The following is a 23,187-nucleotide window of genomic DNA, read 5'->3' on the forward strand; positions in this document are numbered from 1 at the left end:
GTATAACATCATAACACAATTTTGTAGTGAAAAAGCACTGAGCATCATAAATGAGTCAAACCTAAAATATCTGTGCATTTTCCTATAGACCCAAACACACCCTTAAAGACTCAGGCTGCACCCCAGGTGTAAAAACCACACTCTGCTCTGCTTAAACCCTCAGCTTCTCCTTATTCTGGGGAAGAATATTTTATATTGGAAAACTGGGAACCTGTGCTTTATCACTTGTCAAATACTACTATATTTAATGGATGGCCCTTGGAATCTGTGGACTACTGCTTTAGACAAGGGATGAGTAAGTAACATAACGGTGTGGCTCTTCCTTCATCTTATCACTACACTCATATGTATGCTTTGTATGGAAAAGTTTATTTGATAATAAAAATAGCATTCACAGACTTTCTCCTTCTTTGTTGCTACATCATATACATAGTGTCTGTTCCAAGGAAAGAAGCTCATACTGGGTAAGTCCACGTCTACTCATCCTAGTGTTATGTATAAACCCAATAAGTCAAATAAAGCTATGAACAATGTAGTATTTATATATGCATAGTGTTTTATAAAAAAGATTGGCCCACATACTGCTTTTCATCAACACAGAAAAGAGCATCATGTCAATAGCACATTGCAAGAAATGATGATTGAAGAACATAGACTGCATACATGTGCTTAAGAATATATAAGCAGGCCCACCATGAAGAAAGAAATGATATTTGAACCAACAAAAGCTTTAGAATTACTTATATAGTCTCCCATTTTAAAACAGCTTTACATACCTGATTCAGTTTACATTAAAATATATTCCCCTGAATCGATTTGTTCCATTTTCAGAAATATAAACACATAATCACATTCCTCACATCTAAATTTTGTCATAAATCCTCTTTTATACAAGAAAAAGGCAACAGTTTTGTGTTTTTTTTTTCCAACAGGCTCTATTAATTACAATTTAAACTGTACACACAATGATTGGCCATCTTCTTTCTTGGTTTTGTTTTTACAGTACCATGGCAACAACAGTGATAGACTTGCAATGTTTTTGTGTTCATATGGAAAATGTGAAACAGTATACATGTACACATCAATGCACTGTAAAAAGCAGCAGGTTACTTTAGTGGTCCAACAGTAACGGCAAACATTTTGGCTCAGCTAGGCAGTAATCCATTAAAATCTCAGACCAATACTACAGCAGACTTACCACACAACTTGCAAATTTAAAAACACAACTCAGAAACTTGCAGGTTTCCCTTTTGCTGCTGTTCTCAGACTCAATTTTACAGCATATAACCAGTACGGGTAGGCTTCTACAACCAGCTCGTCCCACTGATTGCCTCTTTTTGCCTGTGTTTTTCCCTTGATACATCCTTTTTTTTTTTTTTTTTTTCTTTTTTTTTTCAGCAAGTGCACACCTTTTGTCTCAGTAAGGATGAATCGGTAAATAAAAACTTAAATACAGAGCGAGAAGAAGAGAGAGTTTGTCTGAATTTGGCTAAATAAGAAGAGCCCACTGGTTTTGCCCGAGCAGAAGGAATATACCTGCTCCAAGGGAGGACTCCCCACCGCACCGCCTTCCCGGGATCCCGCTCCCTTCCCTTGCTCCAAAGCAGACACACAATACCATGCACGTTCGGGTTGCTGTCCATAAACACCTAGAAGATGAGGAGGGCTGTGGTGGCTGCCTTAATGAAATATTGTTAAGTGTTGCTGAGGCTAATGAGAGATCAACAGTCTACGTTAGTGTGTGACACAGGCATGGTGGTTACCAGTCTTTCTGCCTTTGCGCATCCTGTAGAGGGGGCCTGAAAGTATAAACTGTTCATGGAACAAACTAAATATTCCTTAGAGCAAATCACCTTGTGCTGTGTGGGTTTTTTCTTTTTTTTTTTAATTATTATTTATTATTATTTATTATTATAAATATCCTTCATTGAAACAGTAGTCTCTTCAAACAGTTCTTGCAATTTTAGGAACATTTTCTCTTTCTTTTTAATTCCTTCAGCAGGAGCGCTCCATTCCTACTGAGATGAACAATTTTCTTCCTTCCCCACCCCCAACCCTTAAAAAATTTTCTACATACAGTGTAGCAGTGAGTCACTAGAGAACAGTCTGGATCAAATTATTCCAACTTGGTCATAAAATCCTTTACCTATGTTATATTACTGGCTACCCCCATTTACTATACTGGGGAGGGGGGAAAGTAGCCTGATAAAGGAATTACTCTTAAGAAATCTACAAAGAATGTAGAAACAAAACCTTATAATCCTTTAGGACCAACATTTGGCAAGTAATTAAAAAAAAAAAAAAAGAATACATTGAAAAATACTTTCTTTAATATTGTACATCAGGCACAACACTTTTTTTTTTAAATGTTTTTTTCCTTATAAGATTTCATCTGCATAAAAGGTTTGTAGGACCAACGGGTGCCTCCTCGCCTTGTGGAGCCTGGGTGGTTCCAGCTCCCGCGGCGCAGGGAAGGTGGCGGGGACCCCTCAGATGCTGAGGTCGGTGCTGCACTCCTTGTAGGGCCGCCTGCGCTGCTCGGTTGGGTGCCGGCGGCTCGCCTCCTGCTTCCAGCTGGCATCTTCCCTTTGCCGGTGGCCGGCCCGCTCTTCCCTGAGCCGCCGCTCGGGCGACCGCTCTCTCCGCCGGTCGGATGACTTGGCTCGCCGATCCAAGGAGTTCTCCCTTCTCCGCTCTGGTGACCTCCTGGGCTCTGTGAGTCTCTCCAGCGAGCGCCGGCGCCGGCCGGGTGACCGCTCCCTGCGTCTCTCTGGGGAGAGGTCTCTCCTCCTCTCGTGCCGCTCCCGTCTCTCCAGGGTGTTGTCGGCACTCCTCGTCCCTTCCCTGCGCTGCTTTTCGGGTGACCTCCTCTTCTGCCCATTCACCGCCGCCCTCTCCGGCTGCCTCTCGCGTCTCCTCTCCGGTGACCGCTCTGTCCTCCTGCCTGGCACGGTGTCGTTGGCTTTACAAGTCCCGTTCCAAGTGTGGTGTTCGTTGGGATGTCTGCTAACCTCTCTGCTGCCTTTTAGGTCTCTAACGTAAGTCCGCTTGTCCCCATGTTGTGATGATTTGTGAAGGTCTGGTGGATAACTGGACTCCAATGATGGGTGCTGCCGTCGGTCAGATGGCACGGGTTTCATTTCCGATACATTTTGTGAACCTGTGGCGGGACTGTTCCTGTCACTGCTGGGGTCTGAAAGAAAATAACAGCAAAGCGTTTGGTACCGCAGCCTTCCGCAGCGCCGTGACACCACTTAGCACTCTTCAGACTTCATTAGTGACAAAAACAAACAACTGTTAAAGCAGTCAGCGAGGGCTAACCAAAGCTTTTGTTAATTTAACTGCGAACAACGAGAGTTACAGGTTAGTACTGGTGCTGCTCTGTTCTTAGCCGTGTTTTGGTCCAGGCCGATAGCATTGCTATGCTCTTCTTGTCATGGGGCATTTTACATTTCCCCCATCCACTTATGCTACTTTCTCTCCAGTGGGGATAAAAAAAAGGTACTTTGGGTTGTTGGATTTTTTTGTAATAGTTTCCAATAAAGAGGGGCCTAAGGGCATAATTTTTTTCTTTTGTGGCTTTTGAAAGCATTGCCCTCCTGTTATGGAAGGCTTTGTTTCAAACAGTGGAAAAAAGTGCAGAAAACAGAATTGATCATTATGTTCTGACCTTGCAAAAGAACATTTTGAAGGTGTGAGAATTAGACTGTAATCGTGCAATTTCCATTTTAAGACATTACTTAATCTCACTTAATTCTGCCATGTTATGAGAAGTCCTAGGGTAGATTTTGGTTTTGCCACAATGATTCAACAGATGATGACAGAAGGTATGGTTTTTTTGTATCAAAGCAATGGAAAGGTATTATAATATGTAGAATGGCTTTGATTAACACCCAATCTCCAGCTCATTATTTTCATGTAAAATCCAGCTGAGCTACCTCTGTAACCCAAACTGTAAAGCTGAATAAAACCCCAGAACTGAGCCCGCAGCCCTGCCCTCTAGCTTAGCCTCAATCACTCACGTCATTTGGAACGATGTTTATGAATGATTCATTACAGACGTGGCAATCATTAAAGTAGCCATGCTGACTTGATGTGGGTGCTGCTTTTATTTGTTATTGTATTTTTTGGTTTGTAAGCAATTTCTGCGGGGCAGCTCGGCCGGTGCTGCTACACTTCCTTCAGCCCACACTGACCTCGAGCTGGGCTGTCCCAATGGCAGTGACCAAAACCCTTCACAGACATGTATGGGGACAGATTTTTTTTTTTCTAATTTTCTCCCTTTTGTCTTCCCTCCCCCATGCCAAACCCTATACATACTGCTTGCTCCTGCCACCACAATATCTCCCACCTGGTGACATCTCCATTCCTTAGCCTGGGAGGGTCGGTGTGGGCATGGACCATTATTTTGGTGATTTCCAAGCGAAACCCATATTGTGACTCACGTGTGTGCATTTTTGCTCATTAGTTTTCCCAGGCAGGACCATACCTCTTTTCCATAGCTGTAAGCACGTGGCTTGCAGCACCCTGGCTATCACACATGGTACAAGCGAGGCTTAAAGGTGTTCAGTGGTGTACTTACAATTCAGGGGACGCAGGGTGCTCGGAATGAATTGCTGTACATATAAAATATAGCGAAGCGGAAAGCAATGTGAGGGAATTAGGCCACAGCACAAAAACACCTAATATTGATTTTAGCTACAAACCGTAGTTTGATTATGGCCCATAAGGTAGAAGCAAGACTCCCCGAGCTTGTCATTTCTCATACATGCAGCGATATTAGGAGGTATCATCGCTGAGGAAGGAAGAGCCCAGCACCAAGAAAAGTAGGAGAAAGAGAAAGAGAAAAGTAGAAAATTTAGATTCCCTATATTAAAGGTGAAAGAAAGAAAAATCTTCATATTTTATCTTAGAATAAAGAAAGTTTATTTTTCCAGTCAGATTGTCTAGGCTTCACCCAAATATAAGGCTGCAAAGACAGCGGTTGTTATTATTGTGACATAAAGAGACATCTAAGAGGTGATTCGATAACCCAGACAACGAGAGCATCCATTCTAAAAGACAGCTGGAACAGCGACACAGAATGTCATAGAAAAAACATTAACAATCAAACAACAACAAAAAATAAAGTCCACCAGAGACCACAACATTAAAAATAAGTACAAAACTCATTACAAAAATATACAGCCTCATAGAGAAGCACGTTCCAATCAAGTCAGAAAAATATTGGAACTTAACATTATTAGAGGAACCATTTGTGACTGCAGCGAACAGAACAAAGAGAGGAAGGAGTCCCAAATGTTACAAGGATAAACTTTACAGTAAGTAGTGCAGCCCCTGTATATTAAATCCTTGCGTGGAGAATGAACGTTTAGTGGTTTAGCATTAGCCAAAAGAAAACTGGTGTTGGATTTTCATCCTCAGTGCAACAGACATATGCTTTGAGATGCGAAGCACTTAATTTACAGGGTATTGATGCAGTCTAGCATATGATACAGTACTGTACATCCAAAGGAGTATAGGAAAAGACAAAAGTAGAAAGAACAATACAGAATTTCAGTGCCATCATTGAACTTTCTGCTGTGCTATTTATATTACAGAAGTATAAACCCACAACTTCCCTTTTGTATTGTTAAATACTTCAATTGTTGGTTGGTCATACTCTGAACCGGTCATTTTAAGTTAAGTAGTGAACAGAGTGAGCAGAAACTCTCAAACCTTGTACAGTAAATGTAAAGAAAATCTAGTTCATAAATTGTGCAGAATGATTTTGGCTTTGTTACTAGAACATGGAGCGAATGATAAACACAGATCTTACTGACACAGAAATAACCCAAATAAGGGGAGAAAAATGTAAAGGACATCCCTTGAATCATCAGTTTCTATAGAAACCTCAAAGACCTTTGGTTGGGAGTAGCCCTCCATCGAGGGCACAATATATGACAATTATCTCAAATAAATAAGACATAATTGTAATATTAAATAGTGTGCTATGTTAAGCCACCCAGCAATCCAACCTCCGGGGGAAGAAAAGGAATTCTAATGCAATTCTTAGTAAGAAACGAGGGCTGAATGTTCCCCCACCACAGAGACGAGAGCACCTTTTCATAACCTCCATGCCTTTTCAGACCTTATGAATTAACAAGTTGAAACCAGCAGACTGTTTAAAGGGGGAGAAAAGGGCTCAGGAGGCCAAATCAATATATTTTTTTTGCAGTAAAGCTTTTTTTTCTTTCTTTTTTTTTTCCTTAAATAACTTTATAAATATTTACATAAATATTAAGGGAAGGCAAAAATCCCATAAGCCATCTTGGCATTCATGTCTATGAATACAGACAAGAACTAAGAGAAAATCCTAACCGAAAAATAAATAAATAATCACTGCTTCAGAACAACAACTCAGGATCCCAGTTTTTGCATTGATTAGAAGTAGAGACCTATTTGAACAACAATTCAGCCGCTGAGAAACAGTTTGGCACAGTTCAATGACATTCCTTGTTTGGCTGGACAAGACAATAAGGTTTTGTTTTGTTTTGTTTTGTTTTGTTTTCCTCTCTGATCACCAAAAAAATACTGCTATGATGATCTTGCCTTACACTGCGCCCCAAGTCCATGGAAGCAAGCAAAGGATGAAATGTGTAGAAAATTCAGCACAAGCGAGGCAATTAACCATATGTTGCAAAGGTTGGTAAGACACTGGTGAGAAAGGAAAATAAAAAAGAATTCCCGCTTCAGATCTTGAGACAAATCATTCATGGAGTGATGCCAGGGAAGAAAGGAATGTTTTCATAGTTTGACCCACCATATTCTGGGACAGAGCCATCTCCACGTTTCAGAAACAGGCGGACCCTGCGGCCACCATTTTTAATCAGTTCGATGGCCCGAGCATGCTTCATGTTCTTGGTAGTTTCCCCGTTGATCTCTAGGATTTCATCACCAATCTGTCAAAGCAATAAAACACAAGAGCCTGAGATTAGAAAGAAGCCCTGAAGAGGGCCCCCACCAGCACATTGCGCAGAAGACAAAGGCCACAGCAAAGGGATAGGACAAAATATGCACCAGTTAGGGCTACACGTATCTGACTCCTACTGTATCACTTAATAACTAAGTCTATGTGAGAAGTGTTCTTATTCTTCTGACTATTTTCAAGGTTTTGGTCAAACTGCTTACTTGTTTTATAACCTGCTTCAATCAAGATGTTCTACTAGTTTTTTCAGGTCCACTTCTCACTTGGATATAAATACCTGCCTTGAACCAGCAAATCTCCTCTTGTAAATATAAGCATTTATCAGGATAGAACAATAGGGCTTGGAAGAACTTGTCAAAGCATTGGCTTCCACAGGGCAGTGATGATTTATTTTCATCAGCAAAATTTTTGGACTTATAAATCTGGCTCTAGCAACAGAATTTTGAAAATGCCCTTCATGTAATTTGTCTGGAGGAGACAGGCATACTTTGAAGTTACTACACGTTCTCTATCAGAGGAGCAAGGAATACATAAAACTTGGTAATTTCCCTTTAGTAGGCATTTTGTAACTATGATTGTGCTATAATGTTTATAATTTAGATGATATGCACAGCAAACAGATAATACTAATTAAAACTATCCCATAATCTTTCAACCCAACAGTCAATATATATGAATGGCCCCTCACTGCTCTACCCCCAGTTGAGACGAGGATCAGGTAGGACAACCTAATTCTCTACACATCTCCAGCTTTAAAGGAGTCCGCAAAGATTGTGACTTACATTTTCACTGCTTCCCATATTTTTGTTAGCTTTCAAGGACTGTTTAAGTACTACAATTTGGAAATATGGGTTGCAACAAGGACGGGCTGAAAGTTTTCCAATGCGTACACATTTTTGGAGATTGTATATACAGTCTCTTTATATACAGAGTGCCAGAAGCCACTGACAGCATTAGGCAGGAACTACTGCTCCTTTCAGTTAACATTTAATTTTCCTATTAGCTAGCACAGCAGAAGGCGTGTCTGTAGGGGAGAGGCAGGCAAGTCAGCGCATTGCAAAGCAGCACGCCTTTAAAACCTGTTTGTGCATACCCTCATCTTCCCACATCTCTCAGCTGGCCCATCCTCAGCTAGCCGCAGCACGTACAGATCCATATTATACTCCCGGCCACCTCGCAGGCTGAAGCCAAACCCTTTGGCTCCTCTTTCCAGCTCAACAGTGTAAAAATCCTGGTCCTGCTGGAAAGAAGACAACATACGTGCAATTGAACAGAAAGTTTAATGCATCTCGAATTCTCACTTTGAAATTATTCAGCCAGTGAATGTTATTATTTCTGTTACTCATCATTAAAAACAAAATCAGTTGAGTTTTCACACACACACGAGGATTTCCTTTGCAAAGGGCGGTGAAGACAACCCTGCTCCCAGAGCCAGGCTCTAATTAGCTGGTAACTGGGATGAGTCTACACCACAGTGCTGTCTTCTCTGTTTTGTTACCACTCCTTCTATCTTTCTTTTGTCGGGTCAGAAGTACATGCATTGTTTTTCTGTACAGCACAATGCTGTTGGCATAGGGATGTTTTGAAGTCCCTGATGGAAGAAGTTACTTCTGGGATGGCCAGTGGCAAGGAAAGATAACAGTGGAATAATCTCTTTAATAAGGTACGGTCTACAAAACCTGGAGCACTTTAGCAGCAGCTCCTTATTAAGTTTTGCTCTTTTTTGTTCCCTGATTTTATCATTTGCACACAGCAGTGCTTTGTGGAGAGCCCCCTTAAAACATACACTTCCACAGACAAGCACATCAATCACTACTGCCATAAAAATGTTAACTATTTCTTGAAGTCTTAGTGAGAATGTTTTGGAAATGTTTGCCAGCTGAAACAAAAGCAACATGTATTAAGAAACTAATCAGCAAATCCCTCTTTCTCCAGCAAACAGACTGAGGGAGAACAGCCTCCCAGTGTGGATTTTCAAGGGAAACATTTGAGCACAGCCCTTAAGCAGACTGGAAGCAATAGTCTGTGGTAAACAAAGCAATTAGAAAAACATTCCTTACCTGTGCTGCTTGGGGTGGTTTGAAATCAAACTGGGATTCCTGCTTTGGTTTTGTGTTGTTCCTGCTGCAGTGCATGAGAGAAAGAGGGAGAGAGGAAAAAGACAGCTCATGGGATGTGAAGATGATCAAGGAGTAACCAAACAGAGAGCAGGGCATCACGCTCTCCTCAAGGAAAACAATCTGACCTGGTCTCCTGTGGTATTTGCTGAGGAGTATGTGTGGTTGTAATTGTAGCAATTTTTTCTGCATTGGTCAATAAAGTAGCATTGGAGGATTCTGCAAAACAAATTTTTTTTTCATTATGGAGGAACGCCATTGGTTGTTCATTGAAAAGAAGTTTTGCAAAGTCATTTCACGGGAAAGCATCAATAAGTTGGCTTTAGAGAACTTGAAACCAGCTTAAATTTCCTAAATCTCAAAATTAATAGGATAATGACTAAGATATGTCATAGTAATTACATTCATGAAACCGTACAGCACCTCAACTGCAGGGAAATACTGGCCTTTGTTTGTGCTGTATCTCTTAGAGAATCATAGAATGCTTTGGGTTGGAAATGATGTTAAAGCCCACCTAGTTCTGACCCCCCCACGTGAGCAGGGATTCCTTCCACTCGATCAGGATACCCACAGCTCTATCCTCATGGGTCTGCTTTTTCTGGTATCTGTTATCAGATGTACAAAATCACTTTCTACTGTGTTTTTCTTCTCTGTAAGATAAAAAACTTCTAAGCGCTGCTAACCAGCTAAGAAACATTGTCACATCACTGCTGCTGTTGCAGCCTATGCTCTTGACAATGTCAAGGCTTTAGTGAAAACATCACACTGAGCTCCATCGCTGAATCACTTCACGTGAAAAGAATGAGTGTACCAGAAGCTACCACAGCCACCTATCACAGAGAGCATTAAGCAGAGAGTAAAATATTTCTATATATTCATATCATATATATAGTAAACTTATATAATAAATAATTTATATAATAAAAAGATATTTCTTTCCACCAACGAAGCCTTTTCGGTAAACAAATGCATCACTATTATCATCAATCTAAAGGGAATCCTAAAGCCACTCAATTGGGAAAAAAAGAAGGCAATCTGGATTGGAGATCTCTCTGATTGTCAGACATACTCAGAACAAAGGCTGAATTGTGTAGGAAGGGTTGAAGAAAGTTTTGTCTGTTATATAATGACATGAATTCTGATCATTAAAGTCTCCAAATATGGAAGGCTGGCTGGATTAATTTTATAGTAGCAATAGCTATTCCATGTATTATAAGCTTATCAGTACTTCCTCCACCACAAACTGCAATCTTCAGTGAGATTGAGATATGGCTTTTATCTAATACCTCACAAGGTGATATCGAATGTGACTAAACCCCCAAATTACCGAAATATGTCTTTGAAATACAACACACTGTTGCCTGAGCACTCAAAGCAGCACACAGGGACACAGAACTGCCTGCATCAGACACATCAACTGCTGTGGGTACCGTTTACAAAACGGCTCACCAAGAGAACACAGAGAAGGGGATTAACCTCAGAACTCAATCTACACTGCAATAAAGGACTCTTGGCCCAACATCAGTTTGCACAAAAGCTGTATTTCTCCACGCAAAGCAAGAGGTACTTCTGAGAGGTTTCCTCACTCCTGCTTCCCAGAAGAAGGAAGGAAGTTGCTGCAGACACGACTTAGAAGGGACCATCTAGCTGTTCCTCATGGTGCAGCCTGGCAAAATCTTGCTATTTTGGACTTTATCGTAGGCTTAAAAAAAAACCAACAGCGTAAACTTAGAACTCCTTCCAAACTCTCTCTAAAATGGAGGTTGTGCAAATGCCATTAGTCAAATTTTAGCAACCTAGATTTGGAGGACAGATCTGGAACACATGCATATCAAACTCAATGCATATTCCATAAAATGTGTCAAACCTGAACTGAAATTAGTACTGACAATTTCAGACTTTGAACCGTCCTGGTGTGCCTGCAGGTCAGCAAAGCCTGAAAACACCCTCCTGGTCACACAGGAATTTGAATTCAGAGGAAGAGTGCATGGTCTGTACATAACCACTCAAAGTGTTGAATGACCTCAGACAATGATGGGCATTGGGATTGGGAAACCACAGTCAATAGAAGCATCCACTCATTGGGTATGGCATTCCCAGTCTGACTCACAACTCATCTGTGGAACAGTTCTGCATACAGGACATCCACACCCACCACGTGCCTATACACACTGTGTCTAGAAGAGGGGACAACTGATCACAAAATAGTGATCAGTATTTTTGAAGAGCAGAATCTAAGCTGAATGCAGAATCACTGGCTAAAAAGATATATTTTGTCTCTTTACTGATTTTCTCCAGTTCCAGTGCCTCCTATAAAAGAGCCACCAGCAGACAACAGCAACATAAACCGGGTGGAAATAGCTGGCTCTCCAGCATAAAATTACAATATCTTCTGTCCTGCCCTTGTTTGCCTCATGAGCTCTTGGCATCCACTCATTCACTTCACTGAGTATGAGAAAAGCTCCCACTATTGAACAGAGTCCAACTATAATAAGAATTTGCAGAAATGGGAGTTTTCTTTGCCTAAGTCACGGAAAAGTGGTGATCATGGGTGTACTTGGTCCTGGGAACCTATTTTATTTCATGGACTTATTTCAGTCATGGAGAAACCTACAAGAGCTGAAGGTTTTTCCTTTCCACAGCTAGTCCACGTCAAGAGAAACTCAGGAAAAGGCAAAGAGCGAAAAAAAGGCCTGTTCAAACAGATGAGTTCAATGAGAGCACAGCTCCTTTGCCTGCAGCACTGTGTCCAAGTCAATGTGCCCAAGCCCTTAGCATATTGAGCCCTAACATCTTCCAGACCAGAGCTGGCCTGCACCCAGTGCCTCAGAGAGCAAGAGGCTCTGCGTGACTTGTGTGAGAAGTCCTTGTGTCCCTATTAAAATCTTGGATTCTACAAAATAATTCCATGTAGTTTGTAGGGTTTCCCTGATGCTCAAATCTGCCTCCAACACCAGAAGGTCCCGCAACATGCTTAAGTGGATTGTATTCACTCGGAACAAAACCTCTGGAATCCTCCACAAATATTTGGAGATGAGATGAAGACGGGCTTCAAAGGAAAAGCAACATTCCTACCCTTTAGTAGCTGACTAAGTATAACAAGTTGAGCAACAACACATCTTTGGTACAGATGTATCTTCACACCAATTGTACTGTGCCTGTTTTTGGCCCACCCTATCCCACGAGGCAGGTTTTGTGCACCATTTTTGCTAGTGTTTTAGACACAGGTTCCAGACACATGCCAGCCACCATGCAAAACTGGGACAGAAAAAAAATACAGGAAAGCCTATCTCTATCATAATTACAACAGCACATTCCAAACCCTACATATTTCACTGTTTTCCTTGCCCTGTTCTGCCCTAGAACACCCAGCCATCAATTTAAGATTGGCATTTTTTGGCTAATCATCCCCTCGCATCATGCTAAACCACTGCAGTATCATTGCAAATACACTCCTGTGGTGATCCATTACAATGAGTTGGTGCAAGACTATTACGCAGCAAAAACTTTTGGTGGTTTTAATAATGTTAGAAGAGATTAGCAATGTGAGTTTATGGTGAGTCTTGTGATGAGTTTTAGTTTCACCCTTATTTGAGAAGCACAGCTTCCAACTTACTTTTGTCATTCCCCAACAAAGTACACTGCTAAAATGCTTAGACTTGCCAAAAAGCACCCGAAAGTCAGAAGGCAACAAAAATAAAACAACTCTGAGACTGATTCCTTAAATTTCATGGGTTTTGAGCAAACCTCTCACCATGTTTTTCAAAGGTCTGGCCTTACTGGCTTCCGGAAATTAAAAGCAGACAGAGCTGGCAATCTGACTTTGAGTTTCCAGGGCACAGCAAACAAAAAGGCTCAAAGCCTGCATTTGCTGAGAGAGAAAAAGAGTTGGCTTCTTCTCTAAATTATAGCTCTCCTTCTCTAGGAATGCCTGATGTCAGTCACAGCTGCAGAGGTCCCTTCGAACATAAGCAATTTAGCAAGGTATTCTGTACACTCATTTGCATGAACAAGGCTGGCTGAGTGCTCACACCAGGATGCTATGTTCCTCTTAAAAAACCCAAATAGGTCATAAATTGTTCATTTCAAAAATTCAATTTCCTTGACTTTGATCAGATATCAAAATAAAGGTAATGAACAATTCTTACCCTGGTTTACCTTCCCAAACCAACACACACAGGCCAGCTCAGCCGTTAGCCTGATTCACAGCCATTTTGTTATTCATGAATACTCATTTAACTGGAAGTAGAAAAGGATCACATACCATTTGACCTGGTAGCTGCTAGACAGTGGGAAAATAAAGCCTTCATGCAAAACAGATCACACTAAATAGAAATGATTTATAAGCAGATCACTTCTGGTCCTGGCCAGCTTTTGCCCTATAACTAAATACAGCACCATCATTTTGCATGGGGTAACTAAATCCACATTTCACATTACTACAGGAAATCACATCATTTAACTTCTTCATTCTGCACTACAGGCTCCTGTTCAGTTCACAGCTTCCCTCTGCTTCCTTGGAAGCATGAAGAGCAGTAGTGCTAGTCCACATACACAGAGTAACAGCAAAATGTTTCCTGTCAGGCTGCAGAATGAAAAGGTCTCCTTCCAGTAGTTTTCATTGTGAGGGGGACATCTTCACTTCAGTTACAGCTTTTCAGCCTTTCTTTCAAACTTAATGGCGCTTTCCCTACATTTAAGTGAATGCAAGGAATGTACTGTACAGAAATGCTCATTATTTTTGCGTCTGAGCCAGCAAATCCTATATCCACAGACTCAGCTTAAACGAAGAAGAGCAGTGTGAAAGAGTTTCTAACTGAGTTCTCCCTGTGAGCCTATCAATTGCAGAGCAGGACAAAGAACAAACAAAATTCTTGCCATTCCAGCTATGCTAAATATCTGTTGTATCTATACCTATGTCTGCTCCGTTCCTATTTGCATTGCAGCTAGGGATTCATTCCATGAAAACGATACATAACGCAGATCTTTGCTTTTACTGAACAGTTCTATGAGCAGAAATTAGCACCAAGTGTCAGCACGTTATCAGGGATCCTGCACGTTCCCTCTCATCAGAAGCAATGAGATCTTTCCTGTCCAGGGGAGCCCCTTATCAGCTGCAAAGCATCTCCAGAGCCGCTGCCATTAATAAAGGCATTTCCAAATGCGCTGAGATCACTTCAAAGAGCAACTTACGCAGAATAAGAACAAATCTTCTTTTCAAACAGCTTAAAACACGACAAAGTGTTTATCCCTTTCTGTGATCTCTTTAGAGACTGGGGAAAGCTTCAGGGATCCCACATACTGACTTACTGAGTGTGCAGCGGTTCTCGAACATTCTAAAGCTGTACTATTAACCTAAGAATCAAACCAAAGAGTACCAAGATGCGCATCAAATTTAGAGATCGTTTTAAGGAGATATTTGGAGAAACACAATAGAAGGGAACATAATAATAATTTTTTAAATAGAGAATCCCTTTAGCCCTGTTGAGAAAACAGCACTGCTACGGAAAAAAAAAAAAAATAAGCTATCTAATTCTAACACAGCTATGGAACACTCACAACCCCTTGGCTCCAATTCCCCAAGAGGGAGATGAACTCTTTACGATTCTGCAGCTCTGACAGATGAGAAAAGCCCAGGAACAAAGCAACAAAAGGGTGAGAAAAGACAGCAGGGAACAGATACTTTACCGTCTCCTGGAATGATGCGCAGAGTAACGGTGTTTCCCGCTTCCTTAATGAGGTTGACGATGTCTGAATGCGACTTGTTGGTGATGGAGCACCCATTGACGGCCAAGATGCGATCGCCTACTTTCAGCTTGCCACAGCGGTCTGCGGGACTCCCTTCAATAATCCGACCTATTTTGTGAGGCATGGCCACACATGCATTTCCCGCTTTTGTATTGGTTTGGGGGTTGTTTTTTTTGTTTTGTTTTGTTTTGTTTTGTTTGTTTGTTTGGTTTGGTTTTAATTGTTTACATACGTGGGAATATGGTGAAGGGGAAAAGGAGAAAAAGGGTTGAAAAGGGAAAGAGAAGGTTAAGGGTTAATTAATTAATGCATCAAGCAAAAGTTATTATAGGATAGCTTTGCTGCCAGTGTTCAAAACATTGGCAATCAACTAGTATGAGTGCACAATACTTCTTTTACAAAAAGGTGTCTGTTAATCCCTCAAATCTCCCTCCCCCGTGATTTCCGTGAGCTTTTAGGGACTACAACTGCATTTAGCAGCCCCAGAGAAACCCAAATCCTCATTTCATTTTTGTACCAAAAAATTGAAACTGTGTGCTGAAAACACAACCTTCCTCCTCCAAGATTACATCGGTGTCAGCCTCTTGAGTCTCTCTAAATCAACTGCTGTTCAAGCCTCTGCCAATGTTTTGTTCTTTCTTCATTTAGAAAGATTAAATCCTTCTAGCCCTGGGAGGGAGTGTGGCTCCCTTTCCACCATGAAGCCTCAATCTATCAGCGCCGGATGGGGAAGCAACACAGAATACTTTTCTTCCATTGCAACAAAGGTACTACCAGGGAAGGCACAGGACCACTACAGATGGGCCAAGACCGACAAAGGTAACCCATTTGGTGCAGGCATCCCCCTCAGCCCCTGTTAACTCTTCCCTTTCTACAATCCAGGAGGGCATAGGGATGGGAATAAGGGCATTCTAATGTAAATACCTCTAAAACCACAGGCAGAACCATGAAGATGTCTGACACGCAGAGCAAGAGCACTTTGGGATGAATGTGTTTTGAAAACAAGACTCGCCTCCTCTTCCACATAACTGCTTGGCCCCAGAGACACAGAGTCTTCCTCAAAATCAGATTTGGGACACAGGAGATACAAAACATAACTCAAATAAACCCATTAGGTTTCCATCTGGCTTCCCTATATGGGCATGAAGCCCTTGGGAATGGTGAAAAGGATGAGGTATGCAGAGTGGTCATCCAATGCTTCACATATACATGTAGAAGTGTTGTTTTTTTTTTTTCATACCATGAACTCAGGAGATGATGGGAGATTCTCATCCTTCATGTTTTTAGAATTATGTTTCTGGTTAAGAAGCATTAGAAAATGAGATCAACTACACCCAGAAAAGCAGGAAAAAAAATGGAAGGCAAATACAGATACCAAACTCATTGCTACATGATACATTCACCCTCAAGATGCACTTTCTCATCTGTGCTGTTATCTTTGATTAGTAGTTTTAGAGATAAACACTGCTGCATGCATGAAATACCAGAAATACCATAAAGAAGAAAAGGAACATGAAGTGAGAGAACAAGGTTGGAAAGGTGTGATGAAAACTAGCAGAAAGCATTAATGTTAGTTGCAAATGGTTGGGGGACTTTCTGTTATGGTTGTTTTATTGTGATGTTAGAAAGTTTCCCTTTCTGGTAATATGAAACCCCATTCAGTTTAAAGGCTCCATTAAAGGCACCTGAAACGAGTTCCTGAAGTAAGGAATGAGTTCTTACTCAACCCAACCCCGTGGACACTGATGGCCCAGCACACACCAAAGTGATCAAGGTGAGTTTTAGAACCAGTTTGGCCCATCTCTACATACTATTCATGAAAGAAAAAACTACAAAGCAAGTACAGAGCAAGCACCACACAGGAGAGGGAACACATCTCATGCAGAGTGTTGGGAAAAAGCTGAATACACTTGAAAAAAATAAAGGAAAAACAGTCACAGATCAACAGATCTCCATGAGGAGTCCCTGCACAGAAAACTTCCAGTTAGAGAGTATCTTGGGCTAAAGCAAACACAACTCTTCACAGTCTCACATTAAGGTTTCTCTGCATAAAATAGAATGGTTTTCATACAGCAAGAGTTACTACTGCATGTTTGCAAATGCTTTCAGAAGATAAAAGCTCTCTCTCCAGTTTAGACTGAGTTCAGTTTAATCAATATTGCATTGCACTGTTGTGTTCGGGCACCAAAATATCCACTCTGGAAGAGCAGTTTCCAGTAATGAGGACAGCATAAAGGCAAGCTAGCACCTGAGAACTGACAAAGCTCATTAGATGAGGTCTACACTGGACATTTCATCCTTGCGACCTCTGCTGCTCTGACTGCCCAGAACCTGCATGCCCCAGGAACATTCAAGCTTCACATGGAGACTGCAATATATTTTGTCTACAAAACACAGCCCTGCTCTGAGACACAGTGGAAATATGGCCAGAGCACTTGTTCTGTTCTTCAATTCCCCCTCCATGCACAACACACATCACAGACCAACAGGGAGAGAGCAATTTTTTCCCCTATGAAGTCAAAGCGGATGCTGCCTCTTGGAGACTACGGGAAGGGAGGTAAGGAGCATTTCAGAATGGCTTCCCCCTTGCAGTGACATTTTTGCTCTACAGGAGGCTGCCCTGTGCACACCTGCAAAGCCAGCTTATTAGTGCTTTGCAATATATAACTCGTTTGTTGGGCAAACAGAATCACACCTCTCTTGCACCAATACTTGACAAGCATAGAGTCATGTAATGAATCACAGAATGGCTTAGGTTGGAAGGGACCTTAAAGATCATCTAGTTCCAATCTCTGCCATGGGCTGATTGCCCCCCACCAGCTCAGGCTGCCTATGGCCCCATCCATGGCCTTGAGCACCACTGGTGATGGGGCACTCACAGCTCTGGGCAGCTGTGCCAGGGCCTCATCTCCCTCTGAATAAAGAATTTCTTCCTAAGATCTAACCTAATTTTTCCCTTTTTTAGTTTAAAGCCATTCCTCCTTGTCCAATCACTATCAGGCCGTGAAAAAAATTGTCCCCCTGCTGCTTGTAAGCTCCTGTCAAGAGCTGCAAGGCCACAATAACATCTCCCTGGAGCCTTCTCCAAGCTAAACAAGCCCAGCTCCCTCAACCTATCTTCACATGAGAGATGCTCCAGCCCTCTGATCATCTCTGTGGCCCTTCTCTGGACCTGCTCCAACAGCCCCACATCCCAATTGTGCAGGGGGCCCAAGGCCTGGCCACAGTACTCCAGAAGGGGCCTCACGAGAGAAGGACAACCACCTCCCTCACCCTCTGCCACCCCCCTGTTGATGCAGCCCAAGGGTACCATTGGCCTTCTGGACTGCAAGGCTCATGTGCAGCTTTTTATCCACGAGGACCCCCAAGTCCATCTCTGCAAGGATGCTCTCAATGAGTGCTTTTCCCAGTCTGTACTCCTATCTGGAATTGCCTTGACTCAAGGGCAACACCATGCTCTTGGCCTTCTGAAACCTCACTAGTGCCTGTTTGACAAGCACCTGTCTAGCAGAAGAGAGTGGTCAGAACAAAACACAGCCACCCCTGCCACAGAATACCATGTGTGATGCTGCATGAGCATTGTATCTCCCGACCCTGAAGAAACAGGTTTGGGAGGAGAAGACAAGGTGGAATGGGTAAAAAAAAATCATGTTTTTTCTTAAAATAATAATAATAAAATCCTCAATTTTATGTCTCACTAGCAAGGACTATTAGTTAAAACTTCCCATCTATCAGCATGCTCATTCTGTAATGAGGATAAGAATAATCCCTGATTGCCAAAAAGAAGTTCATCAGTTGAGGCATTACTGCTTTCAGTGATGGCTCAATTCTGCCATCAGAAGACATATTTCCTTCTGCTTGTTCCCTTTCTGCATCAGAAAACAGCACCTATAAGGGGACCCCTGGCAGCTCTTCTGAGAGCAAACCCCAGGAAAGGGTCCAGCCCGCACTGAGAATGGCCACGGGTGGCATTTCTCATTCTGCTTTATGTGACTCAGTGCTGAACAAAACCCAGGAGACAAACACCTACTAAGTCTCAGCCTCTAATTAAACTATTAGTTACACAAATTAAGGCAAGCTCGTGACTTTTAATTAAACATCCCCACTTGCCTCCTTGAGCTGTAGCACTACAACCTGCGTCTCGCTCGAGGCGCGTGCCAAAACCCCAAGACTTACCGAACGTCGTCCCTGCCTCCGGTCTGCTCACCGACGAGACGATGACGAAGCCGAAGCCCTCGTTCTCACCACGGCGGATTTCCACATCATAGGGCTGCACCACGGTGCTGACCACGCCGCTGCCGCCTCCCCCACCGCTGCCGATGCCGCTGGTGCTGCCGCTGCCCGAGCTGACGGTGTTGAGGGAGTTCTGGCTGCCCTGCGGCGTTCGCTTCTCCTCTGTCAGCGAGGCCGGCTGGTTGCTGCTGTGGTGGGAAGAGGCTGGGGATGGGACTTCGTTTTCTGCCTTGGGGACTGGGGAATGAAAAAAAAAACGAGTGTCTGAGCAAGCTGTGCTGTTCAGTGCTTGACAAGTGCTGTGTGCTGACAGAAAGAATTAAAAAAGGACAGTACCTGCTTTAATCCATCAATCAAAGCCAGAACAACCAAGGGTTCTGTCCTCCGTCTCCTTTCCCTAGCGCTTGCTCTGCTCAATGGCAGCACTGACCACACACCCTCATCCTCTCCTGTATGGTCACGCAGCCAAAGCCTTCCACTGTCATAAGCAGAGCCATTCAGCACACTGCTGCATGCACGGATGCTCTGTGCCATTTCAGCTTGGATTACTTTAAGTCGAAGCTGTCCCTTTAGATACCATATCCCCACTTCAGTTACATATGTCATGGAATTATAGAATCATAGAATGATTAAGGTTGGAAAGACCACCATGATCAGCTTGTCCAACTGTCAACACATACATCCATTCTAGATCAGGCTCCTCAGTACCACATCTACCCTTTAATTGAACACCTCCAGGAATGGTGTCTCCACTCCCTCTCTGGACGGCCTGTTCCAGTGTATTACCACTCTTTCTGAGAAGAAATTTTTCCTAATATCCAACCTGAACCTCTCCTGGTGCAACACACAGCCATTCCCTATCAGTTGTAGAGAGTGATAAGGTCTCCCCTGTGCCTCCTCTTCTCCAGACTGAACCACCAGTTGGGTAGCACTGATTGTTTTTAATTAACATGATCTTGATTAGAAATAACTACCACACTATACCAAAATAATTTGTGAACTAAGCTTTTCTGGATGGAAAAACAAGCAATTTTCATCTGTACAGCCTGGCACAGTTGGAGGGAATCTTTAAACATTATTAACGTTAACATTAATATTAAACAAGTATTTAACAGCAAGTGAAGTTGGTATTAGTTTAAAATCTAATCAGCTGCCACAAGGCTTGAAAAGATCTCAGAAGATCTCTTAGTCCACACTCTGCTGAAGCCTGGGCCAGCTATACTTACTGTCAGTCTTGACAGATGTTTGTCTAATCTGCTGTTAAATATCTCCTCAGGCAATCTATTGGTTGTAATATCTAACTTAAATCTTCCCTGCTGCAACATAAGGCTATTATTTCTAGTTTTATCTCGCAGACATATGGAGAACATATTATTCTCTCCCTCTTTGCGGCAGCCTCTTATAGTCTCAGGGAGTTTAACACCTCCTCCCCCTTCTCTGCTTTAGGCTAAACAATCCCAATTTGTTCAATATTTCCTTGCAGACCATGTTTTCAAAAGCTCTCCTTATTCTCCCTGGTCCTCTGGACTCGCTCCAGTTGGGTCCTCTCCAACTCAAACATATCTTTCTTGGAGTGCCGGACCATGTTGCAGCTGAGACATCATCTGCTGGGAAAGCAGGAGAGCTCCCCACTGCCCACATTCCAGCACTATGTTGTTCTTTACCTGAGCCAACCCCAGGTAAGAACAGTGGCCCATGATAATTTCCACTTCTGATTACCCAGCCAGATCTCCACAGTCCAATTCTGCAGCTGAGAGCAACATATTGCACCTGCCCCTACGGAATGCCTGACTCTGTGAACCAGGTTGCTTGTTGCTTCTCCAGTTTGTCTGGTAAATCAAAATCTTAAAAGCAACAGCAACAACAAAACAGATGCCAAACAAAATCCAAACTGTAAACCCACAATCCAAAGGAAAACAAACTTTAAAATATTCTTGAGAGTACACGATGAAGTATGAGAGCACTTACATACTCTAAGTATGTACTAAACACATAATATGCAACATATTAAGAGTATATTCTACATACTAATATGTTCTACATATTAAGAGTGCATAAACATCCCCCCTATATGGATCTCAGGCCATGAGTACCCATTTAGGTGAACACTTTTTCTAGTGGCATGTAGATGAGAAGAGCAGTAAGGGTACCAAAATACAGGAAAGTTATGCTGGAATTTGAAAGCCTGCAAACAGAAGGTGAAATAAAGGGATACTGAATAATTTATCCTAGAGTAAGCGTCCAGATTTGAAATGACACAGAAATAGCTCTGCACAATCCTCTGAATGAAATAGCAAGGGTTTATATCAGAATCTTTCATGCATCTAAATCTTTCATAATTTCCAGCCCAGATGCTGTAAAACTAGATATAAAATCCATGCACAAAGACAATACCAAAATTCAGCTGCCCCTCTCTTCCTCTCAACCCTCATCTCCTACAACTTCCCTCTCTTTGTCAGGAATGACAGACACGCCTATCATGTAGGCTATTAGAGCAGGGATATAACTCAGCGTTTAACCCACAACGGGAAGAAGGAAAGAAATAAGAAGTGAACATTTATTTAATTGTGTGGAAGGCATTTAGCCCTGGATAAGAATAAAGACGTGTTTTAGAGGTACTGCTCCAGTCCTGGCCTCCACTGTGGGTCTAATTTTTAATCTGTTGTATTAATATTCTTTAAGCCTGAAGTACATCACTACCTGTTTTTCTGCAGATGCCTCAACTTGAGAACTATGTATTTAACATATATAATGTAAAGGATATGCTGTGACTGAACACTTCCCAGTTTTAACAGAAACAACTATGAAGACAAGAAAACACAAGTGAAATGGAGACAGTCGTGACTAGGAACAAAATATTTGATACCTATTTGACTAAGAACAAAAAAGACAAAAGGCTAAGAACAGCCACAAGAGTAACAGCACATTCCTGAGCTTTCCCAGCATTACAAAGAGGAGCTTTTGTTCTTTAAATCATTTGCTGAACAGATGGAGGCTGGCAAGAAAATCCATCCCACTGATGGGCACCGCAGCCTACCTGTGTAAACTACTTTGCGCCTGACGGTCAGATTGACGTGGCCTTGCTTGGCCGCCTGTTGCATAAGCTGGACAACAAGCTGGTGTGATTTCCCGACCACTGGCGTCCCATCCACGCAGATCAGCTCATCACCCGACCTCAGGCGGCCGTCAGCATCAGCAGCACCCAACGGTACAATGTGACCGATGTAAATCTGACAAGTTGGCACAAATAGGAAGGAAGAAAGAAAGAACGATAAATGAGAACCATAAATGCTCACTAGCCAGCTGGAAGCAAGAGGTGCACTAATTTAGTGGGGACCAGAAATTGTTGGCAACTGGTCAGGATTATTGCTAGTGTGGAAAACAGCCCCATGTTCAACTGCAACCAGGATGATGACATCTTTTTGCTTTAGGCTGTCCAGTTGCTCTACTGACAGACAGCCTCGGGAAATGTGTTCAACCAGACAGTGACCAGTGGTTAAAAGCACTGAGATTCCTGTCAGGGAGCTGAGATTGAGTTATCCTTCCAGGTGCCTCCAGGGTTTACAAGTTCAGTACCATTAGCCTGTCCACCAGTTTGCTTTGAGTTGCTCTGGTATGAGAGGGATTAATGGAAACTGCTTGTAAACCTGCCCAGGACACCTTTTCCCAATGTCCAATCCATTTCAGAGCTATTGGTCTATTTAAAAAAAAAAGAAAAGAAAGGAGTAGCAATGGAAGTCAAACTCGTATCAGATATGAGGACTTGAGTTTGGTTTTTGGGGAGACAGCAGGGAGGAGCTGTGAGATATATTAAATCATAGCCCACTACTTATTTTAACAAGGATGCCACAGCGCAGCTCTTCACATTTGTTTGTGCTATTGTTGTGATTCTGGAAGACATGGGGAGTTAAAACAAGCCCACTTCTAGATGTACTCACAGGTTCTCCAGGCTCATTTCCACCCAGAATCCTAAATCCAAAACCGGTTTCCTTTCTCCATAGAAAGATATCCTGCTCTTGGTAATCTGGAACTGAAGGAAAGAAAGAAAGCTATTAGTTTTAATAAGAAAACAAACTATGTACCCATATCAGGACTACTCTGATGTATATGTAGAAGAATCTG

At 42.3% G+C, this 23,187-nt stretch overlaps 1 protein-coding gene across 45 annotated transcripts in view; it reads right to left on the minus strand.

Annotated features, from left to right (window-relative positions):
• Nucleotides 1–348: 348 nt before the first annotated feature.
• MAGI1 (membrane associated guanylate kinase, WW and PDZ domain containing 1) overlaps nucleotides 349–23,187 on the minus strand; it is a 293,011-nt gene continuing 270,172 nt past the window's right edge. For 21 of the 45 annotated variants that reach the window (XM_040646375.2, XM_040646359.2, XM_015293286.4 and 18 more), the window contains 9 exons: nucleotides 23,004–23,095; nucleotides 22,103–22,295; nucleotides 19,009–19,302; nucleotides 14,773–14,976; nucleotides 9,213–9,303; nucleotides 9,028–9,091; nucleotides 8,061–8,207; nucleotides 6,803–6,941; nucleotides 349–3,193 (listed from right to left, as the gene is read on the minus strand). In XM_040646375.2, coding sequence (XP_040502309.1) covers nucleotides 2,490–3,193; nucleotides 6,803–6,941; nucleotides 8,061–8,207; nucleotides 9,028–9,091; nucleotides 9,213–9,303; nucleotides 14,773–14,976; nucleotides 19,009–19,302; nucleotides 22,103–22,295; nucleotides 23,004–23,095 — 1,928 coding nt within the window. In that variant the 3' untranslated portion in view covers nucleotides 349–2,489. Of the gene's footprint in view, nucleotides 3,194–4,706; nucleotides 4,796–6,802; nucleotides 6,942–8,060; nucleotides 8,208–9,027; nucleotides 9,092–9,212; nucleotides 9,304–14,772; nucleotides 14,977–19,008; nucleotides 19,303–22,102; nucleotides 22,296–23,003; nucleotides 23,096–23,187 lie in introns of all 45 variants that reach the window. The other 24 variants (XM_040646383.2, XM_040646380.2, XM_040646378.2 and 21 more) reach the window with 9 other exon arrangements.

Source organism: Gallus gallus, chromosome 12 (assembly GCF_016699485.2).
Source record: "Gallus gallus isolate bGalGal1 chromosome 12, bGalGal1.mat.broiler.GRCg7b, whole genome shotgun sequence".
In the NCBI taxonomy this organism is placed as follows: Eukaryota; Metazoa; Chordata; class Aves; order Galliformes; family Phasianidae; genus Gallus; species Gallus gallus.